This window comes from Rhinatrema bivittatum, chromosome 5 (assembly GCF_901001135.1).
Source record: "Rhinatrema bivittatum chromosome 5, aRhiBiv1.1, whole genome shotgun sequence".
Lineage (NCBI taxonomy): Eukaryota > Metazoa > Chordata > Amphibia > Gymnophiona > Rhinatrematidae > Rhinatrema > Rhinatrema bivittatum.
In genome coordinates, this window is record NC_042619.1 from 248,752,984 (window position 1) to 248,777,586 (window position 24,603).

Consider the following 24,603-nt stretch of genomic DNA (forward strand, 5'->3'; position numbering starts at 1 on the left):
CGTGCCTCTCCCCCTCTCCCACAGCTCTGCCCAGGTAAGGGCAATGCACTCATTGTGCTGGGGGTGTGGGGCCTGTGTGCCTCTCCCCCTCTCCCACAGCTCTGCCCAGGTAAGGGCAATGCACTCATTGTGCTGGGGGTGTGGGGCCTGTGTGCCTCTCCCCCTCTCCCACAGCTCTGCCCAGGTAAGGGCAATGCACTCATTGTGCTGGGGGTGTGGGGCCTGTGTGCCTCTCCCCCTCTCCCACAGCTCTGCCCAGGTAAGGGCAATGCACTCACTGTGCTGGGGGTGTTTCATGCTGCTTCCCCTTCTGTTTAGATAAGATAACCCAAGAGAAACACCATTATTTTCTTTTGATTGCCTTCAAAAGTAGCTTGTGCCCCAAGACTGCCTTTGACGCGTTCCTGTATCCCCTTCATCTCATTATTATTTATCCCAGTTTATCTGGGCATCTTACAATATGTTTACAAAAAACCCAGAGCTGTATCTGAAGTTGATGAGGTCAAGATGTTGGAGGGTATCTGAAATGGCCAAGCTTTTGGTGCGTTTGGATTTGAGTGGTTTGGTAGTAATCCCTGCGGTTGGTTCACTCCCTCGACAGAATGGCTACACCCCCTTGCACATCGCCACCAAACAGAACCAGCTGGAGGTGGCCAGCAGCCTATTGCAGTACGGCGCATCCGCCAATGCTGAGTCCCTGCAAGGAGTGACTCCGCTGCACCTCGCTGCGCAGGAAGGACATACTGACATGGTGGCTCTCCTCATCTCCAAGCAAGCCAACGTTAACCTGGGAAACAAGGTACTGGCTGCACTGCTTCTTGTGCATCATTTCACAAGCACTGCTGCAACACATGTGTGCTGTAGGGAGGAGCGATGGTAAATGTGCTGGTCAGGATGTATGTTTGGTAATGCTTGAGCAGGGGGTCTCTCAACCTAGTCCTCAGGACTCATGCATATTCATTGTAGAGATCCTGAAAACTTGGCTGGCTAGGTGTGTTCCGAGGAGATTGAGGAACCCTGTGATAGAGGCATTTTCAAAAGGGTGCATGGACCTTTGGTGGCTATTTTCAGACTGTCCACATTGGGACCAAGGCTCTGGACCACATTTCAAAGTGAAAATGCACCCATGCTTTTCTTTTGAAAATTGCTGTGGATACAAAGTCTGGGTGATAACTTGCAGCTGCTTTTCCTGTGGGGAGGATTTTGCTGGAAAATGTACATGCAAGGAGTTGAAAATGCCATCCATGTGCCTGCTTTCCTCCTCCAACCGCTCAAATGCCCTCCTTTTGATGCGGTCAGAAGTCCACATGTTGTGGAAGGATGCACGTACCTGTAGATGCATGGAGGGACAGCGAGTTTTCAGACAGCTAATGAATGCGCTTTGTACCCATGTAAATGGCTTTGAATATTGTCTTCCCCTCATCTAAAGTCTACATGTAGACGGCTATTTGGATTACTTAGATGTCTGACAAATTTTCAGCAAAAACACATAGGAGCCAATGCGTAACAGTGCGCTCAGCTGTTTAACCTGTGCTTGGATACACGTTGTGTAGGCGCGTCCACAGCCTCTTATGCTATAAGGGGATTAGCGCCTTCACAACACGCATCCAACACGCAGCAAAACTAATAGCGCTCATCACATGCAAATGCATGTCGATGAGGCTATTAGTTATTCACCCCACATGCAAAAAAAAAAAATGTGCGTCCAATCCGCACATTTTTGCGCTCAGAAATTAACGCCTGCCCGGAGCAGGCATCAATTTCCGAGCACCCCAAAAAGTTGAACAGAAAAGCAGAAAATACTGCTTTTCTTTACATCCTCCGACTTAATATCGTGGCAATATTAAGTCAGAGGAAGGAAAAGATTAAAAAAAAATTTTTTTTTATAAAGTGCCGGCGGGTCAGGCTTGGGAAACGGATGCTCAATTAACCAGCGTCCGTTTCCCTAACCTGTGGCTGTGCGCCGCTTAGGAAGACGGATGCCGATAAATTCAGCGTCCATTTTCTTACCCCGTGGACAGCCAACTTCTCCTGGGCGCCTGCTGCCAAGGAGGCGCTAGGGGCACGCAGTCGACCCTAGCGCCTCCTTGGCAACCCTAATTTAAATATTGCATGGCGCCCCCAGGAGAGGTGCCTGTGGGCGCATTAGGAAAGTGGGTGCTGAACACTCATCGCCCGCTTTCAGCACATTTTTTTTTTCGTCGGCCTCATAGTCCTTAGTTGGCTCCTATGTTTTGTGCTGTAACAGATCTTCAGAACATTCCCTGCTTCTGCCTCTACGTATCATATGTGTCTCACGTTAGGCAGATGTGGTGGGATACATGCTGCTGTTTCACAAGTCCCAATGTACTTTTTCAGTCATTGGATGTATAAAGGTTATGCTAATTCTGCAACAAATATCAAAAGCCAAAAGAAAAAGCATGTACATTAGGAATTCAAACTGCCACAAGGAGCAGGGGATTCTCAGACATACAAGTTAGATAGACAAGCATAAACATCCCGAAATGTGAATATTCCAGAGGCATGCCCTTAACAATATTTGGGTTTTTGCCAAATAGAAAGTATTGCAAAAGAAGATATTTGTTAGACATTCGGCAACCCCCCCCCCCCCCCCAGATATTTGGTATATGCAGGAGCTATCACTATTGGCGCTGCACTGATGCCCTTCACTCTGCTCAGAAATACTTCCTACTTTATATTCACTTACAGCAGTCCTCAGACTCCTACGCCAGGCTGGTGAATGTGTGGGCTAAAGCCCTACCACAGCATTCAGCTCCCATTATATGGGAGCAAGTGTGACATACATACAGTCCTCAACTTGAAGATATTCGCTTTACAAGAATCCATGGTTGTAGTTTTAGATAGACTTCCATCATGCCACGCTACAATGTTTTGACTTTACAACGCTCAAGCGCTTAGGACGGTGAGGCCTGGCCAGGTGTTGTAAGCACAAAGAGTGCCAGGTACTACTTCTTCTTGGAACAATGTCAGTGCAATGTCCTGTAGGCAAGTCTTGGCACGTTACATTTAATGCTTTAAAATGTGTCTGTGCTTTTTAACGCAAAATAGAATAGTAAATTCCCAGTTATTCTGGTGAAAATAGGATATCGGGTCTTCACAATCTCACATTCATAGCATTGTTCTGATAGGGCATTTGGTTTCAAGTTAAAACATTTCAACTTAAGATGAGTTTTCAGGAACCAATTGTGTATTAAATCCAATGATAACCTGTATTTTAAAATTTGATTCCACCTGTGCAAAAATAGATACACTAGCTAACACTTCCAAAAAGTATTCCCAGCTTTCCTCTGTTAAAAAAACAACAACCCCCCCCTCCCCCCACAACTGACTGAAGTTTGACATCCAAACATGCAGAGCCTGTCTAAACGTAGTAGAGAACACCAGAGAAGGGCTACCAAAATGCTGCAGATTCTGCAGTAAAAGGGCAATTTTCAGATGACCCGCAGAAGTACAAATTCAGAGGGAACCTTTTACCTGCAGATTTTGCTTTTTTTAACCATTGCCTTCCTTTATGAAATACCCCGTCTCTTGTCCTGTATGTTTGTCTTATTGGATTGTAAGCTCTATTGAGCAGAGACTGTCTCTTTTGTGTGTTTGTACAGCGCTGCATATGTCTTGTAGCACTATAGAAATGCTAAGTAGTAGTAGTATATGTTTTGTTGTTACCCGCTTTGACCTTTTGCATATAGCGGGCTATTCATTTTTTAAATAAATAAAAATAGAGGCTATTTATTTGTTTGTTTATTTATTTATTTATTTAACATTTCTTATAAACTGCAGTTTCTTATTTGTTCAATGCAAACCACTTTCTTTCCAATCCAATCCATCACATCATTAAATTAACACCACAACAAAATATTATACATTGCACTGAACAAATACATTTTTAACTTGTTTCCTTTGTAGTTTGTTTCTGTCCTCAGTTCCAAGGGCATTCTATTCCATTGTACTGACCCCATTACAGAGAAGGCATGCAATCGAGTCTGTTGTAGCCTACATACAGTATTCTTTGCTAGATGGGGCACACAGCAACTCTTGCATTTGAGAGCATAAAGCACACCTGCCTTGGTATATATTTAGAGACTCTTCCAGATGTGAAAGGGCATGGACCCTCTGATCCTTTCAGGAGGATGCTTAACACACATGCATTTTTCCTGGATGTTTAAAATGCTACATATCAGAATGGGAGAATTTCCAGCAACATTAGATAGTCAATAATAAAAATAATAATAGATGATCAATCCACTTTTTATGTGTGTAACATCAGGCTTGGATGGATGATCACATCTGTAGTCATAACAATACTTCATCTAGCGACATGTAAGCTACTACAGGAGTGCGATTATATTAGACGTGGGATACAGCCAGATGTGTAGAACTGTATATTGCCGCTTTGATCTCTCCAGTTGTGCGAGATGTCGGTCTCTAAAGTATATTCTAGGTGTGCCATTTGCTTTCCTCCCTACTAATTCTGAGATTCTCCCTTTGCCAGAGCGGCCTTACTGCCCTTCACCTGGCAGCTCAGGAGGGACACGTTCCTGCCGCTGACGCTCTAGTGAATCATGGAGCTACGGTGGATGCAGCCACACGGGTAAAGCAGCAGCGGTCACACCCTGAAAAATTCCTACAAAAAAATAAGGTTTATAGGGGAGATTTTCAGACTCACTCCACCCCCTTCTTGGTGCTTTGAAAACTGGTGATGGATACAAAGGGACCCATAGATTTTGCACTTGCTTTTTTGTGCAGGTTGAAATTTCAACAGAAAATAACATGCTGGATTTGAAAATGTAATCTGCCTGTGCTATTTCCCCGTCCCCACCAGCACCTCTGTGGGAGTGCCACCTCTCAGGGGGGCAGTTTACCAGAGTAAATCACTCTTTACCCACCTCACTGGTTTTGAAACTTGCCCTCTGTAAACTCAGACACAGACATCTAGGCTCACGCCATGTCATACGTACACACGCACGCATGCGTTCAAAGGAGGTAATTTTCAAAATGTTTTGCGCGCGTAACATTTTGAAAATTGCTAAAATACATGCTACTTTTATGTGGGTAACTCTTTTGAAAACTATCTCCATACAGCCTACACATTCTGCACATCAGACGAAAGAATAGAAGTGCAGGAGAATATTTTCTTGTATTTTGTTACACTTACATAGCGCCACACTTCTTGGACCAAGTCTACAGTGCTCTGAAAATGGTTGGAAGCTCTACAAATATATGTAAATAATTTCAGCATGGGAAAAATATGTAAGTGTATATATTTTTCTTTTACAGTATAGGAATAGTTCAGGTACGACCAAGGCTGGGACAGGGGACGGACTGGAAATACTAGAGACTGAAGCCGCTCTGTATACCCCCAGCACAGGGTCAGAGCAGGCAGCAGCATTGCTAGGAAGTGGGAGAGGGACTGACCATGCTGGAGATGGAAATCCCATTGTATGCACCCAGCACAGGGTCAGTGTAGGCAGGAGCAGGGAGAGGATTTTTAAATACAACCCCTTCCCCTCAGCCAGGGGTAACCTTCCCAGACCCTGGAGAGCACTGGATTCACTCCACCGGGCTGGGGCAGTACTGTTGCTGGGTCCCAAGGACAGGATCTCCTGCAAGGCCAGCTGGGCAGAGTTTACCTTCAAGAACAAAAAACACAGTCCACACCGAGTTTGGTGCTCCAAACAGTAAAATTTACTCTAAAAAATAACCAGTTCAGCACAAAACAAAACAAAAATTCTAAGTCCACACAAAACAGGTAGACACAGCAGGAAAAACAGTTAAGATACAAGAATTCACATTCCAACACTCCTTCCCTTAATCTCCCAACTTCAGGTCTTGTACAGTCAATCATTCCCAGGAGAGGCCCTCTGCTCCTTTGACCCAGTAACAAGTTACAGAGTCTCTCTTGATAAAGTTCCTAGATTGCTTTGCAGAGATGGTCCAAGACAACATTTTCTCCTTGCTTCAGGGGGTCACTGCACTTGAGCTCCAAGACAGGACCTTAGCTTCTTGCTGGCCTTCTGGCCTCCAGCACAGGTCTTCCTCATTTGCTTCAAATTCCAAAGCTTCTTTCAAACTCTTCTGAGTGCCCATCAGCCTGCAAAACCCCACAAACTCTCAAAATCCACAGAACTCCTCCCTATGCCTTGTGGGAGGCAGTTTTATACACCCCTCTTCCCCCCCCCCCCCCCCACCAGATTTTGCAGGGAAGAACAACCCTGTCACTCAGATAGCTTTCACATACACCCACTGAACTTTCTCTGAACTTCCTGAACTAGAAATTCCCCATTGTAAAAGATAGCAGAACACACAAACCATACTCTAGTGCACTCTAGTGGCCAATTTGGAGCCACAGAAAAATGATGTTTCATTTATTCCATCTGTTTCCATTAGATGGGTTACACTCCATTGCATGTGGCCAGCCATTATGGGAATATCAAAATGGTGAAGTTCCTTCAGCAGCACCAAGCCAACGTGAATGCGAAGACAAAGGTAAGGAGATCCTGACACTCATCTGCTTGTCCTGCAGTAAACTGGAGAAAGCTGGTTGTAGCCTCCTGTGTACTTCTTCTATAAGCCTGTCACCAGTCACTAGAACTTATGCATCTTTTCCTATATAACTGCCCTTCCTGTAGAAACACTTCTCACACAAATCTGTATAGGCTTCTGCTACAGGACTGCTTAACGTATCCTCCTTCATATGGGTGATATACTGCCCGTCCTGAGAGACATCTTTGCCGACACATCCCCTGCTCCCTATCCTGGCAAACATCTCTCTGACACACTCCCTGCTCCCAGTCCTGGAAAATCTTATCCTGAATCAAACCCCCCCCCCCCCCCCCCCCCCCCCCCCCCGCTCCCCATCCTGGAAGACGTCTCTTTTTTCACACAGCCATGCACCTCTATTCCAGAAGATGTCGCTGCTGATACACACCCTGCTCCCTGTCCTGGGTGACATCTCTTCTGACACAATCCTGCCCCCCATTCCAGGAGCTGTCTCTCCTGACACACCCTAATGCTCCCCATCCCAAGAGACGTCTGTTCTGAGAGAATCCATTCATGCCTGGTGATCACCGGCCTCAGTTTCCCAAACTTCAGCAAAACAACAGAAGCAGTGCAAGTTCACATTTCAGCCATTGCAATCCTGATTTCATTCATCTGGTCAATAGTTAACCTTTCAGCTTTTAAACGCCTTTATTAAAAATATGTGTATGATAAAACAACTCTATGAGAAATTGAACCATATAGAATTGTAATAGGATGAATCATACCTGTAAAATGGAACAGACATGAAAAGTAAAAATAAAAGACTGAAATAGAAACGAAATATGATAGGTCTGAGACTTTTTGTTGTGTTAATTAAGAACAAAATTCACTTTTACTGTTTATTAGTCTGTGCCTGGGGGGAGAATGACTGACCTTGTTCTGGAATGAATCTCTGCATAGGGGAAAATAACCGAGTGGGTTCTGGAGATATTCTCTGCCTACAGGAGAATGATTGGATTGTGGAGATACTCTCTCTGTCACTGTCTGTATCTCATTGCAGCTGGGATACACTCCTTTGCACCAGGCAGCTCAGCAGGGACACACCGACATCGTAACACTGCTACTGAAGCACGGTGCCTCGCCCAACAAAACCAGTGCGGTGAGCTTGGAGAGCTTGGAAGCGCCTGGCACGCTCTCTTATGGACTTGGGGGTTCCCTTCTTATAGACAGTGACTCCCCCCTCAGGAACTGGGGACTTTCCCCTTCACTTACAAGCTGCAGCCTTAACCTGTGCCTTTCTTTCTTTTTTTTTTTTTATGAGGTCACCACAGTGACCCCATGCTCATTAACTTTACTGCTTCCTGCTTTAGCAAGATGAGGGAAGTGCTCCGCACTTGAGACTATGACTCGTGCTCTGAGCCTGCAGTTACGGGGTGTGATCCCACTGTAGCACTCACTCACTACTGAAATTTTCCCGCCCAGTGAGATAAACTAAGAGTCTGCTAAGGGCTGAGATCTCTACATGACCCTGCCAGCACGCTTACATAGATTGTGTTGGCTATCGGACACTGCAAGCAAAGCCTAGCCCAGATACAGCATTCAGATAAGAGTTTTTATCTTGTGTAATGTACCTTGAGTGTGTCTCTCTCATCCTGTGTTTCAGAATGGTAACACACCACTGGCTATTGCCCAGCGACTTGGCTATATATCAGTAACGGATGTGCTCAGAATTGTTACAGAGGAGACGAGCATCACAGTAAGTCTTTTCATCTATCTTGCACCTGCTTCTAGATCCACTCAGGATACCTCTTTCCTGACACACCCCCTGCTCCCAGTCCGGGAGACATCTCTTCTGACACTTCTGTTGCTCCTTGTCCCAGGAGATGCCTCTTCTGACACACACCCTGCTCTCTGTCCTGAGAGATCTCTTTCCTGACACACTCCCTGATCCCTGTCCTGAGAGATCTCTTTCCTGACACACCTCCTTCTCCCTGTCCTGAGAGATGTCTCTCCTGACACACTCCCTGCTCCCTGTCCTGAGAGATGTCTTTCCTGACACACCTCCTTCTCCCTGTCCTGAGAGATGTCTTTCCTGACACACTCCCTGCTCCCTGTCCTGAGAGATGTCTCTCCTGACACACTCCCTGCTCCCTGTCCTGAGAGATGTCTTTCTTGACACACCTCCTTCTCCCTGTCCTGAGAGATGTCTCTCCTGACACACCTCCTTCTCCCTGTCCTGAGAGATGTCTCTCCTGACACACTCCCTGCTCCCTGTCCTGAGAGATGTCTTTCCTGACACACCTCCTTCTCCCTGTCCTGAGAGATGTCTTTCCTGACACACCTCCTTCTCCCTGTCCTGAGAGATGTCTTTCCTGACACACTCCCTGCTCCCTGACCTGAGAGATCCCTTTCCTGACACACTCCCTGCTCCCTGTCCTGAGAGATCTCTCTCCTGACACACTCCCTGCTCCCTGTCCTGAGAGATCCCTTTCCTAACACACTCCCTGCTCCCTGTCCTGAGAGATCTCTCTCCTGACACACTCCCTGCTCCCTGTCCTGAGAGATCTCTCTCCTGACACACTCCCCGCTCCCTGTCCTGAGAGATCTCTCTCCTGACACACTCCCTGCTCCCTGTCCTGAGAGATCCCTTTCCTGACACACTCCCTGCTCCCTGTCCTGAGAGATGTCTCTCCTGGGAGAATCCATTCATGCCTGGTGAAAAGCTTGCAGCGAGGCTTACGAGGATGTTATGTTCTCTTCTCCCACAGTCTGTCAATGAGAAGCATCGTATGAGCTTCCCTGAAACTGTGGATGAGATCCTGGATGTTTCTGAGGATGAAGGTAAGGGGAGATGTGAATGATCAATAACTGTATCTTTGGTGTTGCAGTCACCTTAGAATATCCAGGCAGTGCATGGATTTCACCTTTGCCTTCCTGGTGTTGTCAGTACTTCTGTCACTAGCTGTCAGGTTTCTGTGATTTGAGGCCCTCAGTCAGGCTCGTCTCCTCAGTCCCAGCTTCAGTGGTGCCCTTAGCTGGCAGTACTGCAGTGTGTTTGAAGAGGCTCTGGCTGTCCATAGCTTGGAGTCGCCGAGTGAAACCCCTGTGATCCTATAGAGAGCTTTCTGGGAGTGTTGGTCCTGTCTGTGTATTCGCTACCTCAGCTTTAGCCTTGTAAATGAAGCCAGAGGGAGTGTGTGACCCAGTGAAGCCATTGCTTGGACCTGGTTGCCGTGCAGCTTGGGTTGTTAAACCTGCTTTTTTTTTTTTTTTTACTTTCTAGGAACTTCTCATGTCCCCGTAATGGGTATGAAATTCCGTTTGTGTTCACCGGCTCTCCGAATCACTAACCCATGCTCCACTCCTCATTGCCTCATGAACCCCAGTGAGGGCACTAAAGTCGGAGACTGTAGCATCCCATAACCATAAAAACCATTTCGTTTCTGCGGGTCTTTCTGTCAGTGTGCCTGCGCCCATGCTGCTGTGTTGGTAGCAAGTGCATGCTTTGTACCTCATTTTTGCCTTCTCAAGGTCATGACAGGAAAGGGGGGGGAGAGGGGAATGCAGTTTAGAACAAAGTCTCCTGTCTCTGCTCCCCCACCCCCACCCCTCCCCCACATCGCACCCCCCCCCCCCCACCCCCACCCCCCTCCGCAGCCTCAGCGCAGGCCGAACATGAACTGTGAAATGAAAAAGTGATGTCTGGCCCTTCTCCCCCTTTCAGAATTCTTATTCCCTTGCAAGCTCCTCTGAGGTTTATCTCAGAGAAGAGGGCAAAAGCCTGACGTTGTGGACTGGAATAAGTAATAGGACCTCGGCCTACCTCGGCCTCTCCTGGAGGGACCATCCTCACCCAGAATTAGTGGAGTTTCCTACTTTTCTTCCTTCCTTCAAACTCAAAAACCCTGCCCTAGAGAGACTCGTTTACCTGGAGGGGATGTTAAGCCTCTCGGGTACTTTTAGCTTATTTTTTTTTTCTGAACAATAAGTGAGACCTTGGGTTTTGTCCGAATAATTCAAATCTGAAGAAGCCGGGCCTGCTGTACCTGGTCACACTGTCCGTAAATATCCTTCCTTAGGAAACGCTTTTCCTGCTCTCAGTCAAAGTGGTAGCAGTCACAGCAGGGAGATGATGGAGACCTTGGGTTATTTTTGCCTTGTAAATAAAGGACTTCAGGGAAGAGTTGTGGAGAGGGCGGGGGGGTGGGGGGGACGACTAGGGAAAGGGAAGAGAGGCTCAGGCAAGAGAGTCCGGGGAGGGAGGTGGCAGCAAGCAAAGGACTGCGCTGAAGGCTTGCGAGACACCACACAAAGGGCAGATCAGCCTTAAATGTGATGACTGGACAGAATAAAACGTATCCGTTATCTTCTGAGTCACAAATTATTTCCAAATGTTTCTATCAAGCATAAAAATGTGTCTTCATGCTGCAAGAAGCACCTTACAAAGAGAAGAAACTGTACAACATTTTCCTGGAGGGGCAAGGCTCCCAAAGACCCTTTGAGGTCCATATTCAAAATCCATTTAGATGGACAAAGTAATAGTTATCTGTCTAAGTGGCTTACCCAGCTATATTCAGATCTTATCCGGCTAAATTCTAGCGGGGACAGGCAGGATAGGAGCGGAGTTAGCCGCATAACTTAACCGGCTAACTTTCAGATAGCCGGTTGTATTCAGCGGCGCAACCACGCCATTGAATATACCCTGCTAGTCAGCCTGTTATGTATAACCTGCTAACTAGCACAGCTGCATAGCGGCTGAATATGGACCTCTGTGTAAACTGTGGGCCGATGAGCAGGAAAGTGGCCGAGGTGTCCTTACCTGGATATTCAGCGGTCTTGTCCAGATAAGTCTGCCACTGAAAATACCCGACGAATGTTATCCAGCTAACTTTAGGGCAGGTACGTTTCCAGCGTTACCTGGCTAGCACTGAATATCCATGCTCACTGGCTAAAATTTAACCATGCAACACTGCCATCACCAATTCTTTTTAGAAGGCCGAATTTTGTGCAGGTAACAAGTTGTGTGGACAAAATTTAGCCAGGGAAATTTTCAAAGCTTGCTTTTTTGCCTGGGTGCTTCTAAAAGTTATCCAGACAAAGCCTTTGAATATCGACCTCTAAAATACTAATTCTCTCCTTTCAGTTGAGCAAGTCTGGTTTGATCTATAATATAGTAATACCATGCTGGTAAATCTTCATTCCCTGTACGTACCAGGATCAGTCCATAAAATACTTTCAAACTGATTTGACTACTAATAAATCATTGTTTACTGTCAATTCTATTGCAGCATGACCAACATCTTGGACTTCTGTAGATATGAAATATGCCAGAAACGTGCCCAGAGTGATCTCAGAGCATCTAAAACTTCCAAACTTTGGGGACGACCTAGGTCTCTAGACACCCTATCTCAACTGTTGCTTCTCCCCTTTCTATTTTATCATCCTTCTGTCACTCTCTCTCTCCCCTGCCCACCCACCAACAACTTCCACCAAATCACAACTATTGAATCCAGGGCCTGAACATAATCTGTCTCCATGGGTAGACTAAAGCAAAGCATCAAATAGCTCCAAACTAAGGGAGCTTGGCTGCCTCATCTTTCTCATTTTCCGCAAAACCATGATAAGATATGTAGGATCAGTAACAATGCTCGGTCATTCCCACTTCATCCCTTTTCTCATAGTGACTGCACCTCCTCATTCTGCACTCTGGCGTATCTTGTTAGAGTGGGAGAGAGAGAGAGAGCCTGTCCTGCTACCTGTCTGTCTCTCTATTTGCCTCTTCTTCTATTACCTTCAAATTGTGTTGGTTTCAGGAGAAGACCTAATTGGACCTAATCATGAGAGACAGGAATCCCAAGAACAAGATGAAGAGAAAGAGATGCTGGAGTTTGTACCTAAACTGGACCAAGTGTAAGAAACACAAAGTGGCATAGATCACATTAGAACAAATGCACCCAGCACATGAGATATAAGAGGGGAAGGACTGTGTCTGAGAGAAAGAGAGAGAAAAGAGGGACTGCCAATGCAAATGTACGAGAGGGAAGCAAGAGTTCTGCTTTGGCTCCCGTGTTCTTTGTATGCTGAGCTATGGGCTGGCATGTTCCAAGGTCTCCTGTGAGCTATAGGTGCTAAAGCTTCTGTGCTGGGCTTTACTAGGGATTTGTGTGTACTATGTATGCTGTGGATTCTGTGCTGGGATCATTGATGAGCACCAGCAATGCACGTTACTGCAATCAAGAGCGTACAAGCGGTGAGCACCCTTGATGCATGTTGCTGCACTAAAGAAATTACAGGCGGTGAGTGCCCACGATGCACGTTACTGTAGTACAGGCAATGAGCATCTCTAATGCACATTACTGCAGTAAAGAAAGTACAGGCCACGAGCACCCACTTGAATACATGATATTGCAGTAAAAGAAATATAGGCAAAGAGCACCTATAGTGCACATTATTGCAGTAACAAATGTACAGGCTGAGAGTACCCACAATGCATGCTAGTGCTATAAACTACAGGCAATGAACACCTGCGATGCATGCTGCTGCTATAAAGTACAAGCGGTGAGTACCTGCAATGTATGCTACGGCTATAAAGTACAGGCAGTGAGCACCCACGATGCAAGCTACTGCCATAAAGTACAGGCGATGAGCACCCGCGATGCATGCTGTGGCTATAACGTACAAGCGGTGAGCACCCGCGATGCATGCTGCTGCTATAAAGTACCAGCGGTGAGCATCTGCAATGCATGCTGCTGCTATAAAGTGCAAGCAGTGAGCACCTGCAATGCATGCTGTTGCTATAAAGTGCAAGCAGTGAGCACCCTCGATGCATGCTGCTGCTATAAAGTACAGGCGATGAGCACCCGTGATGCATGCTAATGCTATAACTCACAGGTGGTGAGCACCCACAATGAATGCTACTGCTATAAAGTACAGGCGGCAAGTGCCCACAATGCATGTTACTTCACTATAGAAAGTACAGGAGGTGAGTGTCTATTATGCATGTTACTGTCATAAAGTACAGGCAGTGAGCACCCACAATGCACATTACAACAGTAAAGAAAGTACAGGCAGTGAGCACCCATGATATGTTACTGCAGTAAAGAAAGTACAGGTGATGTGCACCTGTAATGCATGTTACTTCTATAAAGAAAATATAGGTGATGAGCACCTCTGATACATGTTACTGCATTAAGTATAGACAGTGAGCAATGGCAATTCACTTTACTGCAGTAATGTGAATTATTGATGCTCATTGTCTGCATGTTCTTTTGTGCAGTATTGCATAATACTTGTGCATTTTTTCAGCTCTTGGAAGTTATTTTTCTGTAAGTATTAATAAGTACAGGAAGGAGGTGTAGCTTAATGATTAACACAGGAAAAAGAATGTTTCATGCATCCTTCTAGTTGTGGTCCATATTCAGCAGCACAGAGAGCAGGAATCTACCTGGGTAACTTTAGGTAAAAATTCAGTGGGACTTACCCAGATAAGTCTACCCTGAATGTATTTGCCTAAAGTTGAATCCTAAAATCAAAGAGTGATACCCTGTCTCACTCAAAATATTCAATCGAAAAACAAAGAGACAGACCAGCAAACCTTAAAGCAAAAGCACTCATGAAACTCAAAATATTGATTTAAAGAAGGTGTCCGCAAACCAGTCGGTGTTGGTACATATGCCCAGCACCTGATTTTACCTGTCATTCACCCTAAATTAATTATAGTGTGCCACTTCAGTAAACGCTGAAAATAACCATGGGGAATGCTTTTTCTATATTTCCAATTGCATTAAAATCATTCAAACAAAACCCCATATCCATTCAAACAAGTGAAATAAATCCCCAGCATCAGTTGACATTTCGTTGTTCACTGTTTCAGGGGGATAATTTAACAAATGACTTATCTGAAAGCCCTGTGCTTTTGTCTGGACCTCGCAGTCTTACACAGGCCAATGCAATATAGTGCGTCCAAGTGCTTTACAGGCACTTGGACGCACGTTTTGGGCGCACATCTAAAAACCCTTATGCAAAAGGGGGATTAGCATGTCCAAATCGTGCGTCAAAACCAGCGCGTAGCTAATAACGCTCATCACATGTAAATTCATTTTTATGAGGCTATTCCCCCGCCCCAATGCAAAAAAGAAAATGATCGCCGATGTGCACATTTTTACTCTCAAAATGAATGTCTGCCCCAGAACAGGTGTTAGTTCTTGAAGAGCCCCAAAAGAAAACAGAAAAGCAGAAAATACTGCTTTTCTCTACTTCCTCCGACTTAATATCGTGGCAATATTAAGTTGGAGGAACCAAAAAAAGGAGACCCAGCAAAAAAAAAAAGATGTTGCTGGCGGTCAGTTTAGGTAAACAGGTGCTCAATTAACGAGCATCCATTTTGCTAACCCGCTGGCAGCCACCTCTCCTGGGCACCCGAGGAGGCACTAGGGACGCACAATTTTCCCTAGTGCAGCCCATTTAAATATAAAATTGGGCGCCCAGGAGAGGTGGATCGGCACGCATTAATAGAGTGGGCGCTCATTCACGAGTGCCCGTTTAAGCACGCCGATATTGCATCGGCCTGACGGTGTCTATGCAAAATGGTCGGAGAGACATCCAACTTCTAAAACACGGAATTAAATAGGCTCCTAACATAAGTAGATGATGATGCAAGCTCCCCAGGTGCCTACAAAAAGAAGGGAACACTAAATCAATAAAAAAGCTGAAAGAATCCCGGTCTGAATTGTTAATAAAGAGGGCCATTCATATTCATGTAAAAAATATCTCCCCGTTCACAGTACTGAGAAATCTTGCACTGCATTAAGTCCTGCTGGAACTAAGGTACAAAGCTCATAAATCCATCACTGCTCAGAAGCAGTGAAGATATCCAGATAAGTCTCTACCTCGCCAATCCCTGGATACATGATCAAGCACATAATAATGCAAATCGTCAAAAGTGTAACTCAGTTCAACACACAATGTGAGACTAAAGGAGCATTCTGTCACTCATGTTTCAGAGAGTTTCTGTGCTCAATGATGCGGACCCTCACTGCATGGGTAATTTTGCTGATTTAAAATTTCTGGCAGGGGCAACAGATAGTATATGTAACATGAGGTGAGACAGGTCGCCTGATGTTTTAAGGTTACAGTCCTCCGAACAGATGGTACAAATACAGAATCAGTGCACATGGACATAGAGCAGATTGAGCAAGTCCCGCATGGTCTATGCCGATTGCCGAGATGATCCTGCTGCATTACTAAAGCCTCTAACACCTCCTTGTCTGGAAAAAAATCTGAGGATACCTACATATTACTCAAATATTTTCCCTCGAGTATAGGTGATCCATGGAGATTCCTGAAAAACAGCACGTAACTGATAAAACATGCCAATGTTTTAAGATCACAGCTCGCACTCTGCTACCATCAGCAGAGAAAGGTAAAATGCAGGTAATCCGTTGATCCATCACTTGAGGTTTCAAAAAAAGCCATTTATGATGGGTGAATTTAGCATGTGTATAAGCCTTAAGGACCACAGATGCGGTCCTTAAGGACCACAGATGCGGTCCTTAAGGCTTATACGGTCCTCCAGCTAGGAAACAGACTTATAAGGGTGCTGCTTGGGAGCAAAACTCTGAGTGTTACAAAGGCACCGTAAATGAAAAATTTGACTCCTGGGTAAACTTTCTTTTAATGTCCTAGGGTGTGCACTAGAAAAATTCAAGAGACTACTAATCTCTATGGGCTTGTGAAACAAAGATGTTTTGAAGCCCACATTCTGCTTCTCTATGAGGATGTCCAAATTTGAAATTCAGTGTTCTTCAATGAAATCTTCAAGCAAGAATCCAAAGAGTTCAGCCATTGGACAAACTCCCTTGTACCTTTCTGAAGGAGAAAGTTTCCTCTATTTAGTGTTTCCATGCTACTAATTAAGACAAAAATGTCTGATTGAGCCTCCACGAGGGTTCAAAGGCACCCATATACAGGTTTGCAAGATCTGGGGGCCATAGTAGTTCCCATTGCAGTCCCACAGATTTGTTGATAAAAAAAAAAATCTGATTGAAAGCAAAAAAATTTTGATTTAATGCTAACTCCATCAAACATGCAAGAAATTCATTGGAGCCCAGATGAGGAAGGGTTGTCAGTGCAGGTAAGAAGTGGCCACTTCACTCTTACGTTGTTGTGGAATACTCATACAGAGAGCTTCCACATCCAATGTGGCCATCAAAAGATCTGTCATATCCAAATGGAGCTGTTCTAGTTGTAGAATCATGTCATAGAAACATGACAGCAGAAAAAGACCAAATCGCCTAACTAGTCTGCTCATCCATCCAATTTATGTAGCCCTTACAATTCCCATCACTCCCTTGGAGATCCCCTGTATTTATCCGATGCTTTCTTGAATTCAGATGCTGTTTTTGTCTCCGCCACCTCCACTGGGAGGCCGTTCCATGCATCCACTTCTCTCTTTGTAAAGAAATATTTCCTAAAATTAATCCTGAGTCAACTCCCTTTCGCCTTCATCCCATGAGCCCTTATTTTAGAGCCTCCTTTCTGTTGAAAGAAGCTAGCCTCCTGTGCATGGAAACCTTTAAGATATTTAAATGTCTCTATCATAGCCTTTCCTCTAGGGTGTGCATGTTTAGATCTTTAAGTCTATCCCCATATTCTTTAGAACGAAGACTACTGATCATTTTAGTAGCCACCCTCTGGACCAACTCAAATCAGTTTATATCCCTTTGAAAGTGTGCTCTCCAGAATTGTAACCAGTATTCCAAGTGAAGTCTCACCAGGGACCTATACAAGGGCAATATTACCTCCCTTTTCTGCTGATTATTCCTCTCAAATCTTTCTGGCTTTTGCCATCACTTTATCCACCTGTTTGGCCACCTTAAGATCATCAGATATAATCACCCCCAGATTCCACTCTTCTTTCATGCTTAGAAGAATTTCATCTCCAGTACCGTACCTCTCTCTTGTGTTTTTGCAGCCTAAATGCATTACTCTGCATTTTTTAGCATTAAATCTTAGCTGCCAGTATCTAGACCATTCCTTAAGCGTTGTTAGAGCCTTCCTCAAGTTTTCCATATCTTCCTGGCTGTCTACCCTGTTGCATATTTTGGTATCATCAGCAAAAAGACAAACCTTTCCCAACAATCCTTCCATTATGTCATTCACGAAAATGTTGAATAGAACCGGTCCCAAGAATGATCCCTGAGGCACACCACTAGTAACGGCCTCCTCCTAAAAGTAAACTCCATTTACCACCACACTTTGTCACCTCCCACTCAGCCAGTTTCTAACCCAGTCATTAATTCTAGATCCCATACCAAGGGTGCTCAATTTATTTATGACTCCTATGCAGAACTGTGTCAAAGGCCTTACTGAAATCCAAGTTCACTATGTCTAGCACTCTCCCTTGATCCAACTCTCTGGTCACCAAAGGGGCTTTGTTTGCAATGTTTTTAAGGCAATTCAAAAAATAAAAAAAGAGCATTCACCCAAGATTATTTTCAGCGTTTACTGAAGTGACACTCTATGACTGATTTAGGATGAATGATAAATAAGACCCGGATGTATGTACCAACACCAACTGGCTTCCGACATCTTCTTTATATCAATATTTTGAGTTTAATGAGTGTCCTTTGCTTTAAGGTTTGTTGGTCTCCTGTCCCTTTGCTTTTTGCAGGTAACTTTAGGACAACATTTTCCTCTTACCAGACTTACATAGGTTTAGCTGGGAAGCCATCAATATCTGTGTTGGCTGGCTAAGATTAAGCCCCGCCCAATAGATGCACCTGCATCCCTGTTTTATCTGGGTAAGAGGTTGCCCAGGTAGAATTTAGCCAGTGTGAGGCAGGAAATGTTCAGTTAATGTTTTTTATGCGGGTAACTGAAAAGTTACCTAGACAAACCCCTTTGAATACTGACCTCGTTGTTCCATCCCTCTGGGGTGCTGCTCAGTCAGGGGAGGCCACGGGTGAGCTTCGAACCTGTCATGAGAATCTCCCATTATCAATCAGCATTATTGTGGGTATAATTACTACTTGCTCAAGAATGATTCTTGCAAAGTGTAAATCCTGGTACAGAGTTTTATCATGTTGTACCCTTCCTCCATTTTTGCTGAGAAATCGAGCAGATGTTGCATGTTTTTTGTCTGTTGTGTGTGCTATAAACATGCCATTTCCACGTTGCCTGCTGCCAGTTCTCTTGGGCTGGGCTGCTTCTCCTTCTGACTGCTTGTGTTGATTGTGGGCAGGGTGGAATCACCAGCCATTCCCAGAATCCCGTGCGTCACACCAGAGATAGTAGCAATCAAGCCAGAGGAGCGAGAGCAGGTACACTTTTCTGTCACACCGCATAATTCCCACTCCCCTCTCTTTATCATGCTCTATAATTCTCTCCCCTACTGTGACCCCATAATACTCTTCCTCCTCTTTGTCACACCCTAGAATCCTACAATCATACTCTCTACTACTCTTTTATTTCATCTTCTAATATTCTGCCCCTCTTTATCATACTCTGTAAGCCTGTCCCCCAATTAGTACCCTGTAATACTCTTTATTCTCACTCCTGTAATACTTTGTCCCCTCTTTATCACATACTAAAATATTCTATACTCTCATACCCTTTAATAATCTACCTCATCTGCATCAAAGTCTTTAAATGTTGTTCCATTTTTATTGTAGCCTGTAATAATCTACTGCACTTTATTACTCTTGCAATACTCTGTTCCTTCTTTAGGACACCTATATTGCTTTGTTGCTCTCTGTGTAGTTTATAATGTAATTTGTAGCTTAATCTTTTTCTTTCAGGTTCATCTATGCAAGGAGTTTGATGAGGATTCCCTGATTCCCAGTAGCCCTGCTACTGAGACCTCTGATAACGTGAGCCCAGTGACCAGTCCTGTGCACACTGGGTGAGTGTCTGACTCTGATCACGTGAGCCCTATGACCAGCCCTGTGCACTTTCAAACCCCTGGCCCCTGGGCTGGAACCAATGTTGCAATAGCTCCATAACTTCTGGAGTTTCTGTCCAGCACCATCTTCTGCCTATGTCTGTGACTCCCAGGAAGCCCTTGTCCAAAATTGGTGTCATGACATAGCCACATTAAGAGGTTTCCGAAAACCCTTAGAAGAAGGGTGGGAGTCATAAAGAATAAATCTCCAGAGACAAGAACCCTTGCTTTAAGTCAGTGGTAATTTACCCTTCAATATCTTTGTTTCATAATTACTCTTCATTCCTCATGTATGGCAGGAGTGCAGACATTATACATATCCTGGAAGGAACACAGTGCAGACAGCTTGCATGGATTGTATATAAAGTGCATGTACAGTGTGCATGGTCCTTGCAGCTTGTGCGCAGTGTGTGCACAGTGCACGTAGGGTGTGCATGGTCCCTGCAGCTTGTGCGCAGTGTGTGCACAGTACTTGCTTACTTATTTAATTATTTACTTACTTACATGGTTTATACTAGCCTGCTGATCCACCAATCTCAGCAGATAACAATTCACATACAGAGTAGAAACAACTTTACCAAAAAAATCACAAAACAAAGCAAACAAGGCATAAAACCATCTGGGGAAGGAGCCCAAAAACAACCTAAACAGGGGAAGTGAGGCCAAAGAAGTGGGCTTTCAAAGGCTTCCTAAAGTGAATGTCATCATTTTCTATTGTAATCACCACTGGATGGGCATTCCAGAGTCTGGGCCCTGCTATGCTAATCATCCAATCTCGGATTCAGCTAAGTGGGTTATTTTGAGAGATCGTACTTCTAATAGCAACTCTTCTGAAGAGCGTAAGTGCTGAGAAGGGAGGAATTTTTGAACTAAGCCTTGGACACTAGAAGGAGCAAGATTGTGGTAAGCCTTAAAAATGAGGGAAAGAATTTTAAACTGCACTCTCCATTCTATTGGAAGCCAATATCTAAGACTGGTGGGTAGATATTCAAAGCTGGCCATGTAAGTGACTTTGCCAGTTAGAACTAATCCAGCTAATTTACAATGTATATTTATCAGCACGACAAAGCTGCTGAATATACGTGTATATGTGCACACTTTGCCAGATAAGTCTACCCGGCTAAGTTTAGACCTGCTGTAGTGGGTGTCTAAACTTAGACATATATTTATACAGCTAACTCACTCCTCCCGCGATCCGCCCAGTACATGCCCACTTTTTGTGCATGTAACTTTTAGCCATATAAGAGACTTAGCTGCTAAGTGGTGGCCACTGAACGTAGGTGCATATTCAGCAGGCGTTACTTAGCCACATAAGTCCTGCTTAACTGGCTAAATAGCGCTGAATGTCATAACAACATAAGAGCATAAGAAATTGCCATACTAGGATAGACCAAGGGTCCATCAAGCCCAGCATCCTGTTTCCAACAGTGGCCAATCCAGACTACAAGTACCTGGCAAGTACCCAAAAACTAAGTATATCCCATGCTACTGATACCAGTAGTAGCAGACGCCATTCTCTAAGACAACTTGATTAATAGCAGTTAATGGACTTCTCCAAGAACTTATCCAAACCTTTTTTAAACACAGCTACACTAACTGCACTAACCACATCCTCTGACAACAAATTCCAGAGCTTTATTGTGCGTTGAGTGAAAAAGAATTTTCTCCAATTAGTTTTAAATGTGCTACTTGCTAACTTCATGGAGTACCCCCTAGTCTTTCTATTATCTGAAAGAGTAAATAACCGATTCACATTAACGCGTTCTAGACCTCTATTGATTTTAAACATCTCTATCATATCCCCCCTCAGCCGTCTCTTCTCTAAGCTGAAAAGCCCTAACCTCTTTAGTCTTTCCTCATAGGGGAGCTGTTCCACGCCCTTAATCATTTTGGTCGCCCTTCTCTGTACCTTCTCCATCACAATGCATGTAGGATATGCATAGTCCTTGCAGCTTGTGCACAGTGTCTGCACAGTTTAAGAAGAGTGTGCCTGGTCTCTGCAGCTTGTGTGCAGTGCATTCATGGTGTGGCACCAACTGCAGTGCTAGGCTTTTGAGGACTTTTGTAGTGTTTGCTCTTGCCTTGTTTCTTCTCTTACCCTGGCTTTCTGGTGTATTGAGATTTAAAAGTCTCAATGAAGGCCTGACAGGTTTGTATCTTTCAGGTTTTTGGTGAGCTTTATGGTGGATGCAAGAGGAGGATCCATGAGAGGAAGTCGTCACAATGGACTGCGAGTTATTATCCCTCCCAGGACCTGTGCCGCACCCACGCGCATCACCTGTCGATTGGTCAAACCACAGAAGTTAGCCACTCCGCCAGCACTGGCTGAGGAAGAGGGACTAGCCAGCCGGATTATTGCACTTGGTCCTGCTGGAGCTCAGTTCCTCAGGTAATTAAAGAGAGACAGATTTAGCTGGCTGCAATCTTGAGACTTGTGTTGGGAAGAGAATTAGGCTAGACCCTGCTGCCCCAGTGTTTCTACAGAGGAAGTGTGCTGGAGGAGGGTCTGTATGGAAAATGCTTGCACACTTGCATTCCCTGCCTACAGGGCCCTATCTGCTATGGGGTAAATCATCAAAACTGAGGTCATTGGTGCAAATTCTGAGGGTACTTTTACCCATGGGGTTTGCACCAACAATCAAAGCAAAACCTCACCAAGAGTTTTGTTTTGCTTGTTGCCTAAGGAAATATTAGGTGCAGAGATTTGCACTTTTTTTTTGTCTGTGCCTAATATTTTGACACATGGTTCCATTCTCAGCCCATCCCTGGGATCACCTCCGCGATATAGAGATAAAAGTAAATGTGTTGCTGGGTGTGCAATAATCAAAGAGCCCATTCCTGCATGTAAAACACTTTTACCCAGGAGAATGCCTTTGATTATTGCCCTGTATGCATTTTTCCTTTAGAGGCACAATGCGAGAAATCCTTTAGCATGTAGGCCCCGTGTTGCTCACGTTCGCATGATCTGCGCTGACAGTACCTTGTGACAGAAACATGACCTAAATTTCTCCACAGCATCCTTACATCTTCCCCCCTACTCTTTGCTCCTTCTGAGTCTCAGTGTAGCCTTGATGACAGTGTGCAAATCCACTGCACTGTGAGCTCTGCAGTACACCCGTGTACCGTAACCTTAAATCACTGGTTCCCAACCTGTGCAAGTGATCCCTAAGCCAGTTGGGTTTTTAGGACAGTCAAAATGACTATGCATGACTATGCACCTATTATGCAAATATCTCCTGCCTAGTCACTGTGGATATCCCGAAAATCCAGCTGGCTGAGGGGTCCCTATTACAGGTTTGGGAACCCTTGTCTTAAACCTTCCTCAGCTGTGCTTCTCTTCTTCAGCCCCGTGATCGTAGAAATACCTCACTTTGCATCAATGGGCCGTGGTGACCGGGAACTGGTTGTGTTGCGTAGTGAAAATGGTTCTGTATGGAAGGAGCACCGGAACCGGTATGGGGAAAAGGACCTGCACCAGGCCCTGATTGGAATGGATGAAGGTAAGGGAGGTGAGAGGGTCTGCTTCATGTTCTCACCACACACTCACACTCACACTCACACACACACACACTCACACACATACTACCCTCACCACCCACACACTCACACACACACACACACACACACACACATACTACCCTCACCACCCACACACTCACACACACACCGCACCCATCTTAGAGTGCAGGACGATAGGAAAAGAATGTCCAGTCTACAGCACCAAAGCACGTTACCAACCTAGAAAGAGAGACTACAGCAACCCTTGGGAAGGAAATTAGATATCTAAGAGGCAATTTTCAAAACAGTGTTTTATGCGCAGAAATGGCATTTTACAAAATTGCCTGCCTGATATGCAAATAATCTTGAATTCGTATATCATGTTTGCAGGTAGGTTTACCCGCACTGAGCGGAAGTGTCCCTAGGGGCAGAACTGGGGAAGGGATTGCACTTGAGCGTATATTTTTGCATTTTAAAAAGGATGTGCTTAAAGTTTTACAGCATATGTGTGCAAGTTATCAGGTGTTTTGGTTGGATAATTTTCAGAGCAAACTTTGCCAACTTTCTTTTATGTGCGATATGACAGAATTGATCCCCATGAGGAGCAGGTCTCATTTGTAAGGTGCATGCACACTTCTGTACGTGCGGGTGGGATAAAATGGTACTCGTTCATTTGAAAATACAAATGTACGTGCTCCGGTTATCCTCTGACCTAAGCACGACCCGGGAGCGCCTCTTCAGCTGGACAAAGGAGGACAATTTGCATGTGAAAGTTTCCCTCGGCCTTTATGTTACGTCCTAACACAAGGCAGAGAAGCAGGAGGCAAGAAGGAGGTTCAGCACCAGAATATGTTTCAGGTTTCATAGACCTGGTCTGCAAGAAGATGGCCACCCATCCGCGTGCTTGGGGAGTCAAAGGGAGGCGCTCAAGTACCGTGCAGGGTCTGGCTCAGCCCTCTCATTAGCCCTGGTGCTTCTCATCAATTATTCTTGTCACTGGAGCTCTGATCTGGAGCTGGCTGCAGAATCTGCTCTGGTCCCAATCCTCCTTATTTATCAGTATGTGATGGGGGTGCACTGAAACGTGGAATGGGGGAGGGGGGTGTCTCACAGCTCAGATGGGAGAGAGCAGGCACGGGGAGCGGAGCCTCACACATACCTCTGGACACTGAAGAGTCTCAGGCTCCTTAACCTTGGGTTTCTTTTGTTTGCACAGAGTTGGAGAGTGAGGAAGAGCTGGAAAAGAAGAGAGTCTGCCGGATCATCACTACAGATTTCCCTCTCTACTTTGTGGTCATGTCTCGTATCTGCCAAGACAGCGACCTCATCGGCCCGGAGGGGGGGCTTCTGACGAGCCGGCTTGTGCCCATGGTGCAGGGCAACTTTCCTGAAACCGCGGTCACCAAGAAGGTTAAACTGGCCCTGCAGGTAGAGTAAAGTGTGTGTTACCACTGCTACAGGCATGTAAGCCTATGGAAAGCCGGCAAAGCCCCAGTCCCTGCTGTGACACTGAGATTTCTGCTCAAAGACAAGGATTTGCACCCCTGAATGCAATGGCAGACTAATTTGGTAATAGGTTAAAATGGTAAAAAATGTGAATATCTTAGATTGATTTTTTTCTGTATGAGTTAATTTTGGAGGCACTATATCTCTGAGAATGAACT

The 24,603-nt window shown here is 45.1% G+C and overlaps 1 protein-coding gene across 16 annotated transcripts in view; it reads left to right on the plus strand.

Annotated features, from left to right (window-relative positions):
* The window catches only part of ANK1 (ankyrin 1), a 332,523-nt gene that overhangs the window by 187,550 nt on the left and 120,370 nt on the right, over positions 1 to 24,603 (plus strand). For all 16 annotated transcript variants that reach the window (XM_029603733.1, XM_029603731.1, XM_029603734.1 and 13 more), the window contains 12 exons: positions 602 to 799; positions 4,514 to 4,612; positions 6,409 to 6,507; positions 7,562 to 7,660; positions 8,165 to 8,257; positions 9,270 to 9,342; positions 12,315 to 12,411; positions 18,743 to 18,821; positions 19,299 to 19,402; positions 21,606 to 21,830; positions 22,787 to 22,941; positions 24,156 to 24,367. In XM_029603733.1, the coding sequence (XP_029459593.1) occupies positions 602 to 799; positions 4,514 to 4,612; positions 6,409 to 6,507; positions 7,562 to 7,660; positions 8,165 to 8,257; positions 9,270 to 9,342; positions 12,315 to 12,411; positions 18,743 to 18,821; positions 19,299 to 19,402; positions 21,606 to 21,830; positions 22,787 to 22,941; positions 24,156 to 24,367 (1,533 nt within the window). The remainder of the gene's footprint in view (positions 1 to 601; positions 800 to 4,513; positions 4,613 to 6,408; positions 6,508 to 7,561; positions 7,661 to 8,164; positions 8,258 to 9,269; positions 9,343 to 12,314; positions 12,412 to 18,742; positions 18,822 to 19,298; positions 19,403 to 21,605; positions 21,831 to 22,786; positions 22,942 to 24,155; positions 24,368 to 24,603) is intronic.